General features: G+C 50.3%; 2 protein-coding genes across 6 annotated transcripts; one reads left to right on the top strand and one right to left on the bottom strand.

Annotated features, from left to right (window-relative positions):
• Positions 1-38: 38 nt before the first annotated feature.
• SLC37A4 (solute carrier family 37 member 4) lies at positions 39-10,752 on the bottom strand. 5 transcript variants are annotated; one of them, XR_008421282.1, is made up of 11 exons: positions 9,121-9,713; positions 8,018-8,250; positions 7,462-7,705; positions 6,792-6,950; positions 6,463-6,548; positions 5,825-5,938; positions 5,542-5,607; positions 5,066-5,204; positions 1,859-2,033; positions 456-588; positions 39-151 (listed from the first exon to the last, which is right to left on the bottom strand). XR_008421282.1 is itself a non-coding variant. In XM_019468942.2 (10 exons), exons 2-10 carry the CDS (start codon positions 9,266-9,268, stop codon positions 4,777-4,779), a joined length of 1,356 nt encoding a protein of 451 aa, XP_019324487.1. In that variant the 5' UTR covers positions 9,269-9,463; positions 10,668-10,752; the 3' UTR covers positions 4,202-4,776. The 5 variants fall into 5 exon arrangements, 3 of the variants coding, with proteins under 3 accessions (XP_019324489.1, XP_019324487.1, XP_053756362.1); XR_008421283.1 differs by having other exon boundaries at positions 456-585; XM_019468942.2 differs by lacking the exons at positions 39-151; positions 456-588; positions 1,859-2,033 and adding exons at positions 4,202-4,943; positions 10,668-10,752 and having other exon boundaries at positions 9,121-9,463.
• On the top strand, positions 288-3,343 carry TRAPPC4 (trafficking protein particle complex subunit 4). The gene is made up of 5 exons (XM_019468948.2): positions 288-528; positions 692-866; positions 1,874-1,977; positions 2,593-2,719; positions 2,999-3,343. The coding sequence occupies exons 1-5, from the start codon at positions 354-356 to the stop codon at positions 3,075-3,077; spliced, it is 660 nt and encodes a 219-aa protein (XP_019324493.1). The 5' UTR covers positions 288-353; the 3' UTR covers positions 3,078-3,343.
• Positions 10,753-19,073: the final 8,321 nt, after the last annotated feature.

The following is a 19,073-nucleotide window of genomic DNA, read 5'->3' as shown; positions in this document are numbered from 1 at the left end:
GAAGGTCGTAGGTCCAGCCCCCTCGTCCAGCGGGCGGCAGGGAGGGTGGTTGTCGTTCCCCAGCCGCGCACCCCGAACACTGTCCGCGGCCTTTTGGACTTTGCCGCTAGTTGTGAGGTAGTCACACGTCGCTATCCCCTGGTCCTGGAAACTAATAAAGAGAGAAAACAATCTGCCGGCCTCCGTAACTCCCCCCACGATCCCGCTAAGCGTGGTGCTACAAGTGCGCAGGCGCCGGCTTTGCGAGGCTGGGAGGAGGGGGCGGGGGCGAGGGGCGGGTCCCGCGACTGCGGTTCCGGGGCGGGGCCGTCTGGAAGAAGCCGAATCCCCGCCTCTGAGGGGCAGCGGCCGCAATGGCGATTTTTAGCGTGTACGTGGTGAACAAAGCTGGCGGCCTCATCTACCAGTTGGACAGCTACGCGCCACGGGCCGAGGCTGAGAAAACTTTCAGTTACCCTCTTGATCTGCTGCTCAAGCTGCACGACGAGCGTGTGCTGGTTGCCTTCGGCCAGCGCGACGGCATCCGGGGTGGGCTAGGATTGCGTCCGATGGGCGGGCCCGGTGCTGCGGAGTGGGCTGGTGTCTCTGCTGGGCAGTAGGGTGGGGGGAGAGGGGGTGAGGCCGGGTCGCTGGTCCCATCAGCGGAGTCCCCACGCTGGGGCTTCGTTGACCCTTAGCTTCACCTCTACAGTGGGCCACGCAGTGCTGGCCATCAATGGCGTGGACGTGAACGGCAAGTACACGGCCGATGGGAAAGAGGTGCTGGAGTACCTGGGCAACCCTGCTAATTACCCGGTGTCCATTCGGTTCGGCCGACCCCGCCTCACCTCCAATGAGAAGCTCATGCTGGCCTCCATGTTTCACTCGTAAGTCCCCCAACCCTGTCTAGTGCCTTTTGGCCTTCACTTGGCCCTTAGGCTAGGTGGATTAGTGTGGTTCTGCGGGAAGTCTCCTGAGCAGCAGTGCTTACCTTTCTTTGCCTTTTCTCTTTTTTAAGCTTATTTATTTTGAGAGAGCACGCGCAAGCAAGGGAGGGGCAGAAAGAGAGGGAAAGGGTGATTTCCAAGCAGGCTCCGCAGTGTCAGCAGGGAGCCGATGCAGAGCTCGAACCCAGGAGCCAGGAAATTGTGACCCGAGCGGAAACCAAGAGCCGGACGCTCAACCAGCCGAGCCACCCAGGCGCCCCTCTTTGCCTCCTTTTAGGTCATCAGTTCTTGTGTTATGAAAAGAAAAAGAACGAGTCCAGTATAACTAGGCTTTAGATAATACTGGCAATGGTGTGATCTTGTGTAAGTCAACTTCCCGCAGCTTTAGTTTCTAAGTCTTTAAGGTAACTGAACTAAATGATCTTTAAGACCTTTTCCTGCTCTCAACTATAGTATGACTTATGCTGGATAATTATAGTCATGGGGTAAGTAACCCTGGCGCATAGTCCCAGTGTTAATTTCACCCAAAGCTTTCAAGGTAAAATGCTTTACAGCAGAGTAGGAGTGTAAACTACATGCAAAGTTCAAATGAATTTTAAAGAAATTTTGGTGCTTCTGCTAGGCAATTGAGGAAGCTGCCTCTTCCTTTTTTTTTTTTTTTTTTTAATGTTTGTTTATTTTTGAGAGAGAGAGAGAGAGAGCTCCCAAGCAAGAGAGGGAGGGCAGAGAGAGGGGAGACACAATCTGAAGCAGGCTCCAGGCTGAGCTGTCAGCACAGAACCTGACGCGGGGCTCAAACTCACAAACCATCACACTGCCTCTTCTGACCTCTCAGAGTGTAATGTAAACTCCTCAGCAGCTAGGGTTACTTCAGTGGAAAAGTTTGAGCAGCACCCCTCCCTTAAAACAGTGGGGTGCATTCCCAACCTTACCTCCTTTGCAAATAGGCTGTTCGCAATCGGTTCCCAGCTGTCTCCAGAACAGGGCAGCTCAGGCATTGAGATGCTGGAGACCGACACGTTCAAACTGCACTGTTTCCAGACACTGACAGGTATGCGTCTTCAGATAGGCCAAAGGGATGTACTGGGGGCTGGTTGGGGGAAGGGACTGACCAGAGACAACTTTGGTAAGCAAGGGGGTGGTGGTTAGCTTTTCCTGGGACAATTGCACAGACACATCTGTTTTGCAACTCTAAAACCAATATTTAATCTGATGCCAGTTTTGCCCACACCACCCAGCACGCTCAGCCATGGTTATCTTGTGTGCAGATAAAACCTTAATGTTGCACATGTTTTGGTAAGTGTTTCCAAATGAAACTTGAATGCCAAATGGAAATGACCTTTGGATCATGTCATTGCCTCACTCCCTTAATGGGGATAATTGAAAACTTCCTGAATTTGTTTCCTGCCTGGCACTTGCTGCCGAGGGACCACAAGACTAGGAATTAAGTGACAGAGCTAGAAATCAAAGCTTGGTCTCAATCAGTTGGGTGATGTGATAAAGTCATGTTACTGCTCTGGTCTTACAGATGCACAGTCTTGGTTTTCCTGCTTTACGGAGCAATAGGATAAAAGTAAAAATGGGCTTATGAAAATGCTACACACACACAGGATGATGTTATTTGCTTTTCTCCACTCTTTGGTAACCATTCCTGGCCCTTCTCCAGGGATCAAGTTTGTGGTACTGGCAGATCCCAGGCAAGCTGGAATAGATTCTCTTCTCCGAAAGATTTATGAGATTTACTCAGACTTTGCCCTCAAGAATCCATTCTACTCCCTGGAAATGCCTATCAGGTAGGTAGTCGCCCTCCCCAGATATTGGTCAAAGCGTCCTCGCCCTTCTCTTTGTGCTCTTCCCCAAGGATATTTTTCAAAAGTGTAAGAAGAGTTATTTTTCAAATAAAACAAAAGTGACGCCTTTTCTTGCTATTTTGAAAGACTAAAGACTTTCCTATGGGGTTCATATCCTTCTTCACGGAAGAGTTTCCACTGGCTCTACCTCGGCACCCAAAGTGGGGAAGAGTCTGAGACTTTACACTTTGTCCTCATCTGTGCCACTTGGGTCTGGCCTAGGTGTGAGCTGTTTGACCAGAACCTGAAGTTAGCCCTGGAGGTGGCAGAGAAGGCTGGAACTTTTGGACCTGGGTCATAGGCTGAGCCTGCAATGGATCTCCCAAATTTTGAGAGATCCTGCAGCAGGAAGTCTGCTGTATCCACTCCGATGGAGATCCTCACAGCTTCCTTAGTGCACTTGACAATGGGAGGGTGCAGAGCCTGATGACACATACTGATCCCTGAGCCTTAATACTGCTCTCTGCCCTCCCCTGTCTATCGTGGGCCTATTTCCCAACTCTGTACAGACTTATTTATGGAGGGAGTAGGTCCATAAATGCTAAATAAACATTCCTTTGATCTGTGTTTGCTATCCTAATTGATGGTTTGGGGGGAAAGGATCTGGTGGGTAGACAGGAATGAGAAGAGAATTCTGAGATGAGATATGTTCCAATAGAAAAAAATAAGTGTTCATTAAATGAATGAACTTGGGGCTTTAAGTCAGGACCTTGGTCTAGTTCCAGAATTGCTGATTTCTAGGGTGATGGTGGAATATTTATCAAATGTTTATAGCCAGCCTTTACTGCTTTATCAAACTTAAACCTCACCCTAATCTCAGGGGGTACATTCTACTATGGACAAGAGATTTAGCAAGGTACAGACACTCTATGCCTCAGAGTCTCAAAGCTAGTTACTAACTGCGTGAGTTTGAACCCAGGCTTTCTGACTATGCTATCATAAGCCACTGTTCGGAGCGCCTCGGTGGCTCAGTCAGTTGAGTGGCCGACTTCAATTCAGGTCATGATCTCACAGTTTGTGAGTTCGAGCCCCGTGTCGGGCTCTGTGCTGACAGCCTGGAGCCTGCTTCCGATTCTTGTTTCCCCCTCTTTCTGGCCCTCTCCTGCTCACCCTCTATCTCCTTCTCTCAAAAATAAATAAACATTAAAAAAAAAATTATAAGCCACTGTTTACTGATTCCCTCCATCAAAGTATTTAATTTGTCTGAAACCCAGTAGCTTCATCTCTAAAATGATCATTGAATTATACAGTGTAAAGTTGAAGGCAAAGGAGACATAAGCTAAAAGGAGTATATGTCAGATCTCCCATTCCAAGGAAATGAAGTCTGTCCTTTTTGGGGTGGAAAGAGCAGGTAGCAAGAGAATATTTTCCAAGGAAAACTGTCTCTGGTCTGTAATACCCCTTTTGAAAGAATGGCTCACTGTGTTTAGTATCAAATCTAGTTTTAATCTCTTTATCAAGTCTTCCTCCCTCCCACCCAGGCCCCGGTGTTCCCGGGGTATTGGTGAGAGTGATGGCCTCCTCTCTGCCTGGAATCTTGAGGTATTGGCAAGAACAGTCACCGTGTGCTAAGAGGCCTTAGGGCAGAAATCATGGCCCATTGGTGCCCTGCAGCTACAGGAGGAGCCTCACCTCTTGTGGGGATGGGATGGGGTGGGGTGGGGTGGGGTGGGGTGGGGCGGGGTCCAGGAGAGGAAGAGGGTATTGGAGACTCCCTCACTGTAGGGGTTTCCTGTTTGAAGGCAGGAAATTGGAGCTAATGAAGTCCAAGAACAAAAGTTGTCTTTTAAATAGAGCACAGGATGGGGAGCTGGGACCTCATTAGCCACTGATAACTTCCAGCGCCACCTGGGCGAAGGAAAAGGAGCAAAAAAGGCGATCCAAGGTTCATCGGTAGCCAGAGCAGCCCCACTTTCTTTCTCCCCGCCCCCGCACCTCCCCAGCCCTGTGCAGGGGAAGGTCCACAGGTGGGAGAGGATGCACAGGTGCCTGTACTGTCTTCACTCAGCCTTCTTGGGCACTCGGCCCATCTTGGTGCGGATGTTTCGTAGCAGAAAGAAGGCGACTGTGCTGACTGCACAGATCACTTCGGCCACCCAGAAGGCTGTGCTCCAGCTATAGTGCTTGGCAATGGTGCTGAAGGGCAGCCCAGCCAGAAAGCCGCCCACTGCCAAGGAGGAGGGGAAGAGTCTGGGTCATTTGTGAGGCTAGGGCCGGCGGGGCCTGCCCCAGCCTATAGCTGGCTTAAGTGCGAGGCACAAGTAGGGGTGAGATGGAGACTCCGCTTACCGTTGGCCATGAGTCCCACAATGGCATGGGAGGTGCCGCACAAGTTGGGAGGAGCACTCTCATTGGCTATAACTCCGAACAAGGCAATGGGACCATAGGAGGAGAAACCGAACAGAGCTCCCAACACCAGGATCCAGAGCTGCAAGGGCAGCACAGAGTGGCATTCAGAGTTTGAGAGAGCCTACCTACCTATCTACCTCTGCCAGAGGACAGAACAAATAACTGTAGTAAGGACACAGGAAATGACCTCCCTCACCCCACTTTCTGATATAATGGACAGGGCAGAGCTAGAGGAGTGAGTGCCACACCGAGCCAACCCGAGGGCCTGTGTGGGTAGGTGAAGGAGGTACAGAAGCCATCCCTCCCAGTTAGATGCTATCTCTTCTCAGAACTCATGCTAGCTGGATTGGCTAGGGGCAAGGAAGACAGTAGGACAAGGGTAAGACAAACCAGGAAGAAAACCAGAGATAAGGCACCTCGTGCTCCGTAAAGCCTGTGAGCTCAGCGAGAGGGTGAAGAGCTGGAGTCCAGAAAGCAACATCCTAGAGGAGCACAGGAAAGAAAAGGAAACCAAGTCCCGAGTCCAGGAGGAGCACCAAAGTACAAAGAGGACACGAGGTAAGACAGACCTGGAAAGGGAGATCTGAGAGGCAAAGAAAGGCCTGGGCCAGGGTGGAGCCAGGGAGAGGAAGCCTGAGAGTCGGCGGCCCTCGCTTTCTCATCCTTGTGCCTGTTGTGGGCCAGGCCCTCCTTATTTACCTTGGAGGAGTTACTGGTCACAGTGACCCGGAAGAGGTACATGGACACGGTCATGCCAGCCATCATGAGCAGCAACAGGCCATGGCGAGGGTTCCCGTAGATGGATAGGCCTGCCTGTGGATACAGTCCCAGCAATGTCAGGGCCTAAAAGCAGCAGAGAACCTCCACCCCTGGACTCTGATACAGCAGGGCCTCTGCTGACAGGTCTTTGGCAATCCCACCACAGCTCTTGGCCCCGGGCAGCTCTGGGAGGCCCCAGGACCTGCTCGTTGTGTTCAGAGGCCAAACTCCACAACATCCCTTCCTCCACCACGGGGCAGGGTCAGGACATGTGCTGGCAAGCTGCACCTGCTTCCTCCTCAACCCTAGTTTTCCTGGGGCTGTGGAGAAGCCCACTGCCAGGCTGAGAGACATTCCAGCTCTCCTTGACATCATTTGAAGCCTTTTCCCCAAGAGTCTTAACCTTCACACCCCCAGCAAATAACAGCAGCCTGGAATCATTCCAACCTCCCCCAACCTAAACTGGCTTATGCCAGCCTGCCCGTGCCCCAGGGCTCCCGCCTCTCTGGTGCCTGTCCCAGTCACGCTGGGAAGATTTAAAGGGACCCTCCTCCTTCCTGTCCCGTCTGCCCACTCACCTTTGCCATGGCCCGGTCTGACAGGTAGCCAGCTGCGATGCTGCCTACAAGGCCCCCAACCTCCAGGGCACTCATGTAGGAGCTACCTGGAGTAGGGAGTTGTGGTGGGAAGAGGGAAAGGAAGGGTGGGTGTTACACACTGGGGTTGTCCCAGACTGGCTTAAACCCAGAGAGGTACAGGGTCCCCAAGGGTGACCGACCACAGCTGTCTGAGTAGTGCCTGGCCTCAGGGAAAGAAGGAAGGGATAAAGAGAAGCTGGGCCTAAACTTCCCATCCCCTTCATTGACTCCTGCTCCCTAGGCCCACCCCCGTTCCAAACTCATCTTACCCACGAGGACGGATTGTCCTTTCTCCTGGATGAGGAAGAACTGGCCCCAGTCAGTACAGCAGGTCTTTACTCCAAATACCACCAGGTAGCCCGTGGAGAGTACCCACAGGTAGGGGGACAGCAGCAGCTCCTGTAAAGTACTCTCCTCCTTCGAGGAGCCTGGGGGCAGGAGAAGCCAGGCCTGAGGCTCCACTCTTGCTGCTCTGCCCCGACTGAGCCCCCACCACTCATTAGCCAGCCACAGGGCCAGAGTCCATCCACACAGCCAGGACCAGCAGGAAGGCACCCCTTCACCCACTGTTCTACCCTGTCGCCTCCACTATAGGCCTCAGCAAATGAAACAGGGACCAGGGCACATGGAGGAAGGCACCCAAGCCACTTAAGCTTAGGATGCTGTCCAGGACAGGACAGGGAAGCCTGGCTCTGCTGTGAGGAAGGACCGGGATACAACATGAGTCACACAGCATTTGTTGGCTCTGCCGCTTGTCTGGTACTTAAGTGTCTCTTGGAACGGAGTTTTATTTAGTCCCCACCAACTTGCCACCACCATCCCTCCCCCTGCCTCCATCGGCTAGCACAGGGCCAGGCATACAGCCAGACCTCAGTGAAAGTCTGCCAAATGAATGGTGGATGAAGGTGCCCCAGGGATTCGGCTTGGGTGCGTGCTCACCCTTCTTGTCCTTGGAGGGGGTGGGGTCCAGGTTCCGGAGCCCAACATCAGCAGGTTCATTGTGGATGAGCAGGAGACAGAGGAAGGAGACAACTACACAGAGCGCCCCAGACAGGGCCAGCGTGCTGCGCCAGCTATAGCTCTGGGCGAGGATGGTTGCCAGGATAGGGCCCAGCCCTCCAGCCAGGTTCATGCTGGTTGACAGAATGGCCCACCAGGTGCCAAACTGAGATGGCTCAAACCACTGTGGGGCAGAGGGTTCAGAGTAGGTGCCCACGTTAAACACGTTGAAGGTGAGGGTCAGGTGGGGCAGGGGCGGACCTAGAAGCTCACATTACAGGGACGAGGAAGAGGGCGCCTCTACTTGGCAGGGCCAATTCCCTCATCTGCCACCTGATCCCACCATGTTTAGCTCCTAAAATATCTCGACGAGCAACAGGAGTTGGACTGGAACTCCCGAGGAACCCGCTCTGGGATGGGGGTGCTGGTACTCCCACATGCCCTGTAGGTATCCCCTTGGCCAGTCTCAACTGGCTTCTTGGGAGCAGACACTCACCTTCCGCAGGATCTTCCCACAGGGGGGCCAGCCCAGCCCCTGTGCCAGGCCATTGAGGAACCAGAGAGCAGCAAAGACAGGTACCATGGAGCTCCAGGAAAAGACTACGTTGACCAGGCCGACCAGAAGCAGCCCGGAAGAGAAGAGCCAGCGGGCACTCATCTGGTCAGACAGCACCCCGCTCACAAACTTGCTGATGGCGTAGGCTGCCGACTGGCTGCTGGTGATGAGCCCTGCAGGGGAGGGGAGCAGGAAGCAGCACACCTAGGGGGTTAGGGGCCAGGGCAAGGGCACAGGAGGGACGGAGGAAGGCATGGGGTCACGGGTGTAGAGGTGCCTGGCAGGGTAAGATAGGTTCCTTCCAAGGGGACCAGAAGCAGCCTGTGTTGGAATCCCAGCACCCATTCAGGGGGCGCTGCTACCCCTCCTCACCGCCGGCGCTAGCCCCAGGCTGACCCTTGACTTTTCAACCTGGAGAGTTCCCGCTGCAGCTGTCAGGGGGCAAGAAGGGGAGAACAGGGCAGCCCCACCCTGGGATTTACCCATGCCTGATTACATTTCCTCCTCACCCTGGATGCCGACCCAGGGCTTCTAGCAATTCCGTCACCCCCACCTCTGGGCATGGGGCAAAGAGCTTAGAATTGGAATCGAGGACGTTATTCCCCCTGAAATGTAGCGTGCGGGGCCACGTGAAGTTCCTGTGCCAGGTCTCCAGTTCCCATTGCTTACGACGTCAGTGGCCAGCGTGCACCCTGTGGTCTCAGCACGCACCCACGAGGTGTGGAAACCATGCCCAGAAGCCCCCTAAACGTACTCGGAATAAGCCAGACCTCTGGGGGCGCATGTGGGTCACAGGCACACGAAGACACATCACACAGGCAGCCCTCCTCAGACGCGTATCGATTACACACTCCTGGTGCTTAGCCCACAGCCAGGCGTATGGTTTTCAGAGTCCGGTCGGCATGTGCCGACTCTCCCTACCCTCCACTGTGCAGACGCTCCACACACGCTACGTGCCTTTATGCACGACACTGCCACCAACACCAACTTGTCCTACGGGTCCTGGGTCCCAGGGCCCACCACCCTGCCCTTCCGTGGCTCACCCAAGTCGTCCTTGTCCAGAGGGATCTCCTCCACCAACGACGGCATGACAAAGGAGAAGGTCTTGCGGTTGAAGTAGTACAGGCTGTAGCCTCCAAACATGGCTGAGAAGATCACAGCGCGGTAATAGCCGTAGCCTTGGGCGGCCATGGTGGAAGGGAGCAGGCCCCAGTGGCCAAGACGCGAAGCCTCCGACCACAGCTCCTGCCTGTGGCTCTCTCAGTGACCAGATCTGCTGAGTTAGGCTTTCTCTGTTCCCTCCTCCACCCAGCCTCCCAGGCTCCCTTTATAGCCACCTTCTGGACAATCATTAAGCCTGGGGCAGCTCGTAGGGAACCCAGTGTCCTGAGGGAGACAAGAAAACAGGAGATTACTGTCGGAGAATCTGTGGGGGCTGGAGGGGGTCCCAGAGGGAGGCACTGCCCATAAGCCAGCACGCTGTGTCCCTAGAATTTCTGCCTTTCTCCGCTCTTCCTTGTCCGCCTGCCTGTGAAACCAGCTGTGATTAAAGGCTCAACCTAATTACTTTTGTCTGCCTGAGCCCAGGGGAGGCAGGGGTGGGATAAAACAGAGCTGCCCTCTCTAGCCCTGCTCCCTCAGCCACCTACCTTCTCATTCATTCAGCCAAAGTTTACTGGTTGCCAGACACTGCACTAGGTGCTCGGTTAGTTTCTACACACACACACACACACACACACACACACACACACACACACACTCAGACACATACCCCCACTTCCAAGCCTTCTTAGGGCTGCTGACTCAAGCCCTGTAACTCCCAATGCCTAGCACACATCGGGATGTAGCTGTTTATGGATAGTTGCAGAATTGTAAGCGAGGGGAACTTCCCAGCGCAAGCCCCTGTTGCACTGAAAGCCCCTGTAAAGCCTGCGGTCATGGTCACTCAGCTGCCTCGGGTCCCTTTACCCTATGACGCCAGTGTGGGGTGCCCTCTGGCTGGCTGGGGGCTGCAGGGAGAGTGACAGCACGACCCGTGGGCGGGAAGGTCCACCCGCGGACTTCAGGCTGCACTGCCGAGCCCGCTAGCGTTCTGGGGCCCCGGCAACACGCCCCCGGCTTTTCCGCTCGATTAGGAAAGCAATTGGAGCAGAAGGCGTAGGCGAGAGCCGAGCAGGCGACCGCTCATAGTCTCCCGGAGGCTCCTCGCTCCAGGCGCCTAGTGGCTCAGCCCAGCAGGACGGGGCCAGGCGCAGGCTCTCGGCACCTGCCCAGCCCCGTGTCCTCAAGCTACCCAGGACACCTGACTCGGGCTGCGAGGCCACAGACCCGGCAGCCGGAGAGGTACGGAGACACCGACTGGTGCGACAAAAAAAAGCAGGTGCATGCTGGTGCGGAGCAGCGCCTCAGAGGCCCCCAGACCCAGGAACTGCCCCTCATCCCAGAAGGGGCAGCTGCAGGAACACCTCCGCTTTGGATAGGAAGTTACGGCAACCTTTACTGGGGCTCTAACAAAGGAGCCCCAAGACCCGAGACTCCCCCTCCAGCCCCGCCTTCAGGCGGCACCCCTCCCCAGCATTTGTCCCGCTACCTGCACTCAGGCGGGAGCCGGAATAGGACAGAGCCCGGAGGCGGGACCGCATGCGCATGCGCCTGCGCTCGCTAGGGGGCGGGGCCTCCGCCTGCGCCTAGCTGGCTGAGAGCCAAGTCCACCTCCAAGGGTGTAGTCCAAAGCTGCCCGTAGTGCTGGTCCTTGGGTGAGAACAGCGCCCCTTAGGGGCTGGACTCGTAGGTCCCTTCTTTAACCGATGGCATTCAACATACCAGTTTTTAGTGAGCGCCTCCCGCTACCAATCACTGTTCCGCGTTAGCAGTCTGGAAAAAGCCTTGTAGAGAGCACAGTCTTTTCTGTAAGAAATTAAAGCAGTCTTCAATAAATACAGTATGAACATTTGATTTGTAATCAGACTGTTGGGGACAAAGTTAAGACAAAATACACGGGGTGTTTAAAGTGCCTGGCCAGGGGGCGCCTGGGTGGCGCAGTCGGTTAAGCGTCCGACTTCAGCCAGGTCACCATCTCGCGGTCCGTGAGTTCGAGCCCCGCGTCAGGCTCTGGGCTGATGGCTCGGAGCCTGGAGCCTGTTTCCGATTCTGTGTCTCCCTCTCTCTCTGCCCCTCCCCCGTTCATGCTCTGTCTCTCTCTGTCCCAAAAATAAATTAAAAACGTTGAAAAAAAAGAAAATTTAAAGTGCCTGGCCAGGAATAAACCTTAAATTCTAATCCTGGACCCACTACATTTTAACAATGTGACCTCGGGTAATAATTTCTATGAACCCCAGTTTCTTACCAACCTCATAGGTTCATGTGAGGACTCAATAGAAGATTTATTATTATTTTTTAAAGATTTTATTTTTCTAAATATTCTCTAAGTGGGGCCCGAACTCACAACTCCAAGATCAAGAGTCACATACTCCACCAGCTGAGCCAGCCAGGAGCCCCTCAACAGAAGATTTAGATAAGAATTTAGAAAATTTAGGTAATCGCTTTCACAGACTACTGGAGAATTGCTGAAAGAATTCTAAGTGTTCCAAAGTTGACAGCAAAGATCTTTTAGATTAGGAAGGTGATCAGGGAAGGGAGGAGAAGCCTGCAATCAGCCACCACCAGTGCCACTCCAGAATGCCTCATGAAAGCTCTTATTTTATTTTTATTTTGTTAACGTGTATTCATTTTTTGAGAGACAGAGAGAGCACAAGTGAGGGAGGGGCAGAGATAGAGGGAGACACAGAATCTGAAGCAGGCTCCAGGCTCCGAGCTGTCAGCACAGAGCCCAACACAGGGCTCAAACTCACAAACTGAGATCATGAGCTGAGCCAAAGTCAGATGCGCAACCGACTGAGCCGCCCAGGTGCCCCTTGATTGGATTCTGATGAGAATCGTGGGTGGGTTCGGTATTTCCCCTCATTTCCCGTCTGGGTACCCAGAACAATGAATGCAGCCAGGGATTCCCATGAGCAGAAAGATGAAGCATTCAGCCTCCCAGATGACAATCTTGGATCTAGCAATTGGGAGGCAGCCGATTTAGGAGAAGATAAAAGTAATGAAGAACTGGGAGTCTTAATATCAGCAAAGTACGGATAGTAAACTATCAGAAAGATATTGAGGACATTGTAGACTTGGCTTCAGTGAGGTAGGAGGATCATGGCGCAGAAGGTAATATGGCTGGAGATGATGATGATGATGATGATGATGATAATGATTCACCTGATTCTGAAAGTCCAAATGACTCTGAAAGTGGTTCACAGAGAAAGAAGAATCTGCTGAAGAACTTCAAGCTAACTGAGCACCCGGATGAAGTGAAGGATCCCCAACAAAACTAAAAGATAACCTACTCAATGGGAGAAGATATTTGCAAATGACATATCCAATAAAGTGTTAGTATCCAAAATATATAAAGATACTTTATATAAACTCAACACCACAAAGCAAATAATCCAATTAAAAATGGGTGGAAGAGGGATGCCTGGCTGGCTCAGTCAGTAGAGCATGCAACTCTTGATCTCAAGGTTGTGAGTTCAAGCCCCACATTGGGTACAGAGATTACTCAAAAATAATTAATTTGTAAAATAGGCAGAAGACATGAATAGACATTTCTCCAAAGACATACAGATGGCCCACAGACACATGAAAAGATGCTCAACATCACTCATTATCAGGGAAATGCAAATCAAAACCACAATGAGATGGGCTGCCTGGGTGGCTCAGTCGGTTAAGCATCTGACTCTAGGTCTCGGCTCAGGTCATGACCTCACAGTTCATGAGTTCCAGCCCCGTGTCGGGCTCTGCTCTGACAGTGTAGAGATTGTCCCTTCTTGGGATTCTCTCTCTCTCACTCTGCCCCTCCCCCACGTCCACTCTCTCTCTAAATAAATAAATAAATAAATAAATAAATAAACTTAAAAAAAATGAGATATCACATCACACCTGCAGAATGGCTAAAATCAAAAGGACAAGAAACAAGTGTTGGAGAGGATGTCGAGAAAAAGAAACACTTATGCACTGTTGGTGGGAGTGCAGACTGGTACAGCCACTGTGGAAAACAGTATGGAGGTTCTTCAAAAAATTAAAAATGGAATTACCATATGATCTAGTAATTACACTACTGGATATTTACCCAAAGAACATGAAAACACTAATTCAAAAAGATATATGTACCTCTATGTGTATTGCAGCATTATTCACAACAGTCAAATCATGGAAATAGCCCGATTGTCCATCAATACGTGAATGGATAAAGAAGATGTGATAGAGTCACCTAGGTGGCTCAGTTGGTTGAGCGTCTGGCTCTTGATCTCTGTTCAGGTCATGGTCTCATGGTCATGGGATCAAGCCCTGTGTCGGGCTCCACGCTGATGGCTGGAGCTGCTTGGGATTCTCTTTCTCTCTGTCTCTCTCAAAATAAATAATAAACATTAAAAAAAAGAGAGAGAGATGTGGTGTGTGTGTGTGTGTGTGTGTGTGTGTGTAACTCAGCCATAAAAAAGAGTAAAGTCTTGCCATTTGCAACACCATGGATGGATCTAGAGAGCATAATGCTACGTGATATAAATCAGAGAAAGACAAATATCACACGATTTCATTCATATGTGGAATTTAAGAAACAAAACAAAGGAACAAAGAAAAAGGAGACAAACCAAAAAACAGGCTGTTAACCATAGAGAACAAATTGGCGGCTGCCAGAGGGGAGGTGGGTGAAGGATAAGTAAAATAAATGAAAGGGATTAAGAAGGTTCTTATGATGGGGTGCCTGGGTGGCTCAGTGGGTTAAGTGTCCAGCTTTTGATTTCGGCTCAGGTCATGATCTCATGGTTCGAGGGATCAAGCCCTGTGTTGGGCTCTGTGCTGGCAGGGAAGAGCCTGCTTGGGATTCTCTCTCTCTCACTCTCTCTCTCTGCCCCTCCCCCGTGCATGTGCGCTCTCTCTCTCTCTCTCTCAAATAAACTTACAAAAAAAAGTATACCTATCGTGATGAGCACTGAATAATGTATAGATATAGAATGGTTGAATCACTCTCTTGTACACCTGAAACTAATATAACGCTGTATGTTAACTATACTGGAATCAAAATGAATATAAATAAAAGCCTTATTATAATGGACAGTGGGGGACTATACAGCACAGACTTTTACATTATAATTATTTAAAAGAGTGCCTGCAGATACTATGGGTTACACTTGTATGGGTATGACTATAACCATTTTGACAGAGTAAGGGTTGTAGAAGATAATAAATACAATACTCAATTTTCTTTCTTTTTTTTTAATTTTTTTATGTTTATTTATTTCTGAGACAGAGAGAGACAGAGCATGAACAGGGGAGGGGCAGAGAGAGAGGGAGACACAGAATCAGAAGCAGGCTCCAGGCTCTGAGCTGTCAGCACAGAGCCTGACGCGGGGCTCGAACTCACAAACCATGAGATCATGACCTGAGCTGAAGTCGGTCGCTCAACCGACTGAGCCACCCAGGCGCCCCTCAATTTTCTTTCTTATTGGCACCATCAAACTTCTTTGTTATTAAAAAATGTCTAAGTTTATTTATTTTGAGAGAGACAGAGACAGCATGAGTATGGGGGAGGGAGGGGGAGCAGAGAGAATCCCAAGCAGGCTCTGGACCATCAGTGCAGAGCCTGATGTGGGGCTCGAACTCACGACACCGTGAGGTCATGACCTGAGATGAGACCAAGAGCCTGCTGCTTAACCCACTGAGCCACCCAGGTACCCCAGCACCGTCAAATTTCCAATCCCATCCTTTTACAACCTTTCAAATACAGTTACAGGGAGGACATTTTATAGTTTGTGGTAACTGTTTCACCTTTTTTGTTCCTGTATATTTTTCTCTTATAAAATCTTACCTGATACTGTGATATGTTCATGAAAAATATTCTTGTATTATTCTTTGTAATAGTAGTACTATTCATCATGGATATTTCTACTGCCAATAGCAATCTAAATTATTGTTGGCATAAGATTAGGTACTGGCCTTTGACCCAAAGCAACATGAAAGGAAATACTTCCACATCTCTTAGGATGGGATGGCAACTGTCATACATTTGGAATGTTACGAACCTAAGCAATCTTTACATAATATGAATTACATAGTGTATTATATTTTTGATGAAACTTGGCCCGATTTGACATAAAAAAAATTACTTCTCTGATCAATTGGTCTTCTATATGTAAAACTGGATTTTTTAAAAAGGGAGTATGTGACCAAAGTTAATTTTCTTCCTAAGGCCTACATAAAGAGAAAGCAGTTTCCCATTTTTAAAAAAGAAGAGAAAAAAAATCTTTCATGGCTAATATTTTTCAAGAGTCTAGGTCAGTTGTTTTACATAATGTCCCTCGATATTTGTCCAACTATTTTTGCGATGATAATATTAATTTTGGAAGAAGTACTGTATAGATGATGATGTGTGTACCACATCGGGAGGCTTGGGATAAGTTTGATCATTTAGTTAAAATGGTGTCCGCCTGGGGCGCCTGGGTGGCGCAGTCGGTTAAGCGTCCGACTTCAGCCAGGTCACCATCTCGCGGTCCGTGAGTTCGAGCCCCGCGTCAGGCTCTGGGCTGATAGCTCGGAGCCTGGAGCCTGTTTCCGATTCTGTGTCTCCCTCTCTCTCTGCCCCTCCCCCGTTCATGCTCTGTCTCTCTCTGTCCCAAAAATAAATTAAAAAAAAAAAAAAAAAATGGTGTCCGCCTGATTTCTTTATTGTCAAGTGTATCTCTTTGTAATTAGTAATCTGTGGGTCCATACTTTGGTACTGCCTCATCAACCTTCATCTGTGGGCCTACCTGACCTCTCTCCAGGCTTCAATTTCTTCCAACATCTGATCAACGTCCATAGGCAACCTTCAGAACCGTCTTCACACCACACCCTGCCTCCGGGACCAGCCAACACCTGCTTTTGAGATTAGCCCCTTGTGGTCGACCAGCTACTGAGCTCCCAGATTTGCCAGAATTATTCCACCCACGTGGCCTGCCGCCTAATCAACCTGCATCTGCGGGCCTCCTACCCTCCCTCCCTCCCAGCTTCTATTTCCACCGCGACGGTGTGGCTCTGGAAGGCTGGGGCACTTCCTCCGCCAGTGGGCAGAGGACCAGCGCCAAGGCACTGGGAGCCCCTCGATGTCAACCCCGCACCGCGGCTGTGCCCTCTTCCAGGACGAGCAGAAGCCTCCCAAGACTGACAGAGCAAAACCCTGAACTCAGTGGAAGCCGCCCCAGCCCAGGAAAAAACCCCAAGCAGGCCCTTCTGGATCTGCAAGCCCCGCCCACACACACTCTGGGTCTTGCTGGAAAACCGGATCCTAGAGGAGCAGGTGAACCTCGTCAGGAAGATGGGGTGCACCTGCCTAGCTCCCGGGGACGGACTGCGCAGCGTCTCTTCCAGAGACTCACCCTCCTGCCCCCTAGCAGCCTCCGGAGCCCACGGCTTTTGAGGGGCCCTTCTGCACCCCCTGGCGTGGGGGCTTCTGCCAGAGCCTCTCCCCGCAGCCCCTAGGCAGCTTTTTAACCACCCTGCAGCTCTCTCCCAAGCCCTAGGCCAGATAGAAGCAATAATGCTTTTTGCAGGGGGAAAAAAAAAAAAAATCTTTATTGGACGGTTCCTGGTTAGTGTATAAAAAAACACAAGTGAGGGGCGCCTGGGTGGCTCAGTGAGTTAAGCGTTGGAGTCATGAGATCCGTCCCCGAATCGGACTCTGCGCTCTCAGCTTGGATTCTCTCCCTCCCTCTCTCTATCCCTCTCCCACTTGTGCTTCTCCTCTCTCTAAACAAACAAACAAACATTAAAAAAAAAGGAAAACAATATGGCTTTAGAAAAACCACACCCACAAGTGATTTGGGGGTCCTTCATTTTGTATCTCACAAGGCTACTGAATGCCTTTATCAGTTCTAACAGTTTTTTGGTGGTCTTTAGGGTTTTCTATATATAAAGTCATCTGAAAACAGTTTTAAGGGTAGAGGAAGATCATCTGAATCCGGTATTCTCAGGATAATTTTACCTTCTTAAGTATCATTGAAGACTCTAAAGAGCCATGTAGGTTATCTCTGTGGATATTTTTCACATTATTAAAACTGAGAGATTTAGGGGGTGCTTGGGTGGCTCGGTTAAGGTTTTGACTCTTGATTTCCACTCAGGTCATGATTTCACAGTTGTTGAGTTCGAGCCTCACATTGGGCTCTGCATTAACAGCGTGGAGGCTGCTTGGGATTCTCTCTCTCTCCCTCTCTTTGCCCCTCCTCCACTCACGCTATCTCTCTCTCTCTCTCTCTCTCTCTCTCTCTGTGTCTCTGTCTCTCTCTCACTCTCTCAAAACAAATAAATAAACTTAAAAAAGAAACAGACGGGTGCCTGCGAGGCTCGGTGGGTTAAACATCTAACTCTTGATTTTGGCTCAGGTCATGGTCTCATGGTTTGTGGGTTTGAGCCCTAATTCGGGCTCTGTGCTGACAGTGCAGACCCTGCTTGGGATTCTCTCTCTCCCTCTCTCTCCGCCCCTCCTCCACTCACTCTCTATCCCTCTCTCAAAATAAAAATAAACGGAAAAAAACTGAGAGATTTAAAAAGTACTTATGAATACATTTTAAAGTAATGCTAATAAACCAAATAGGACATCAATGTAAATAGCTTTTTAAATGACAAATAATTATATTTTAAGAATTTATGAGGGGTGCCTGGGTGGCTCAGTCAGTTAAGTGTCCGACTTCAGCTCAGGTCATAATCTCGCGGTTTGTGAGTTCGAGCCCCGAGTCGGGCTCTGTGCTGACAGCTGGGAGCCTGGAACCTGCTTCGTGTTCTGTGTCTCCCTCTCTCTCTGTTCCTCCCCCGCTCGTACTCTGTGCCTTTCTCTGTCTCTCAAAATTAAATAAACATTAAAAAAAAAAAAACAATTATGAGAACAGTGAGATCGTTTTACATTTTTGCAAATCTCTTTAACTTCTGGTTTAAGAGAAGACCACTATATTTTCACATCTGCTTCTGCATTCAAACTGCTGCCTGCGCTAGCTTGGTTGAAGCATATGAAGATTGAGCCTCACACAGATATGTAGCTGGAAAGGAAGTAGTTTTATAGCCTTTCCAGATATTTGTGATTTAAAAAAATTTTTGTAGGGGGGCGCCTGGGTGGCTCAGTTGGTTGGGCGACAACTTCGGCTCGGGTCATGATCTCACGATTTGTGAGTTCGAGCCCCATGTGTCTCTGTGCTGACAGCTCCGAGCCTGGGGCCTGCTTCGGATTCTGTGTCTCCCTCTCTCTCTCTGCCCCTCCCCCACTCATGCTCTGTCTCTCTGTCTCAGAAATAAATACATATTAAAACTTTTTAAAAACTTAAAAAAATTTTTTTAATGTTTATGTTGAGAGAGAGAGCGTACGCACATGCACAATTGGGGGAGGGGCAGAGAGAGAGAGACTCCCAAGCAGGGTCCCCACTCAGCGTGGAGCACAACGCAGAGCTCTATCCCACAACCGTGTCATCATGACCTGCACCGAAATCAAGAGTCGGAAGGTTAAGCAACTGAGCCACCCAAGAACTCCATTCTTTTTTTTTATTCTTCTATTTTATGAATATTCTTTCTTTTTTAAGTGTTTATTTATTTTTAAGAGACAGAGAGAGACAGAATGTGAGTGGGGGAGGGCAGAGAGAGAGGGAGACACAGAATCCGAAACAGGCTCCAGGCTCTGAGCTGTCAGCACAGAGCCCGACTCGGGGCTTGAACTCACCAGCTGTGAGATCATGACCTGAGTCAAAGTCAGACGCTTAACCAACTGAGCCAACCAGGCACCCCCAGAGATTTTGGATTATTGATTCAATCTCCTTACTTGTTATAGGTCTAATCTGACTTTCTGGGTTTTTTTAGTTTTGGTAGTTTGTGTGTGTCTATGAATTTGTCCATTTTATCTAGATTATCCACTTTGTTGACACATAGTTATTCGTAC

The sequence above is a fragment of the Panthera pardus genome, unplaced genomic scaffold, assembly GCF_024362965.1.
Source record: "Panthera pardus isolate Hobbes unplaced genomic scaffold, ASM2436296v1 HiC_scaffold_12, whole genome shotgun sequence".
Classification (NCBI taxonomy): domain Eukaryota; kingdom Metazoa; phylum Chordata; class Mammalia; order Carnivora; family Felidae; genus Panthera; species Panthera pardus.
Note: the sequence above shows the minus strand (reverse complement) of the source record. Positions and strands in the feature narration are given on the sequence as shown.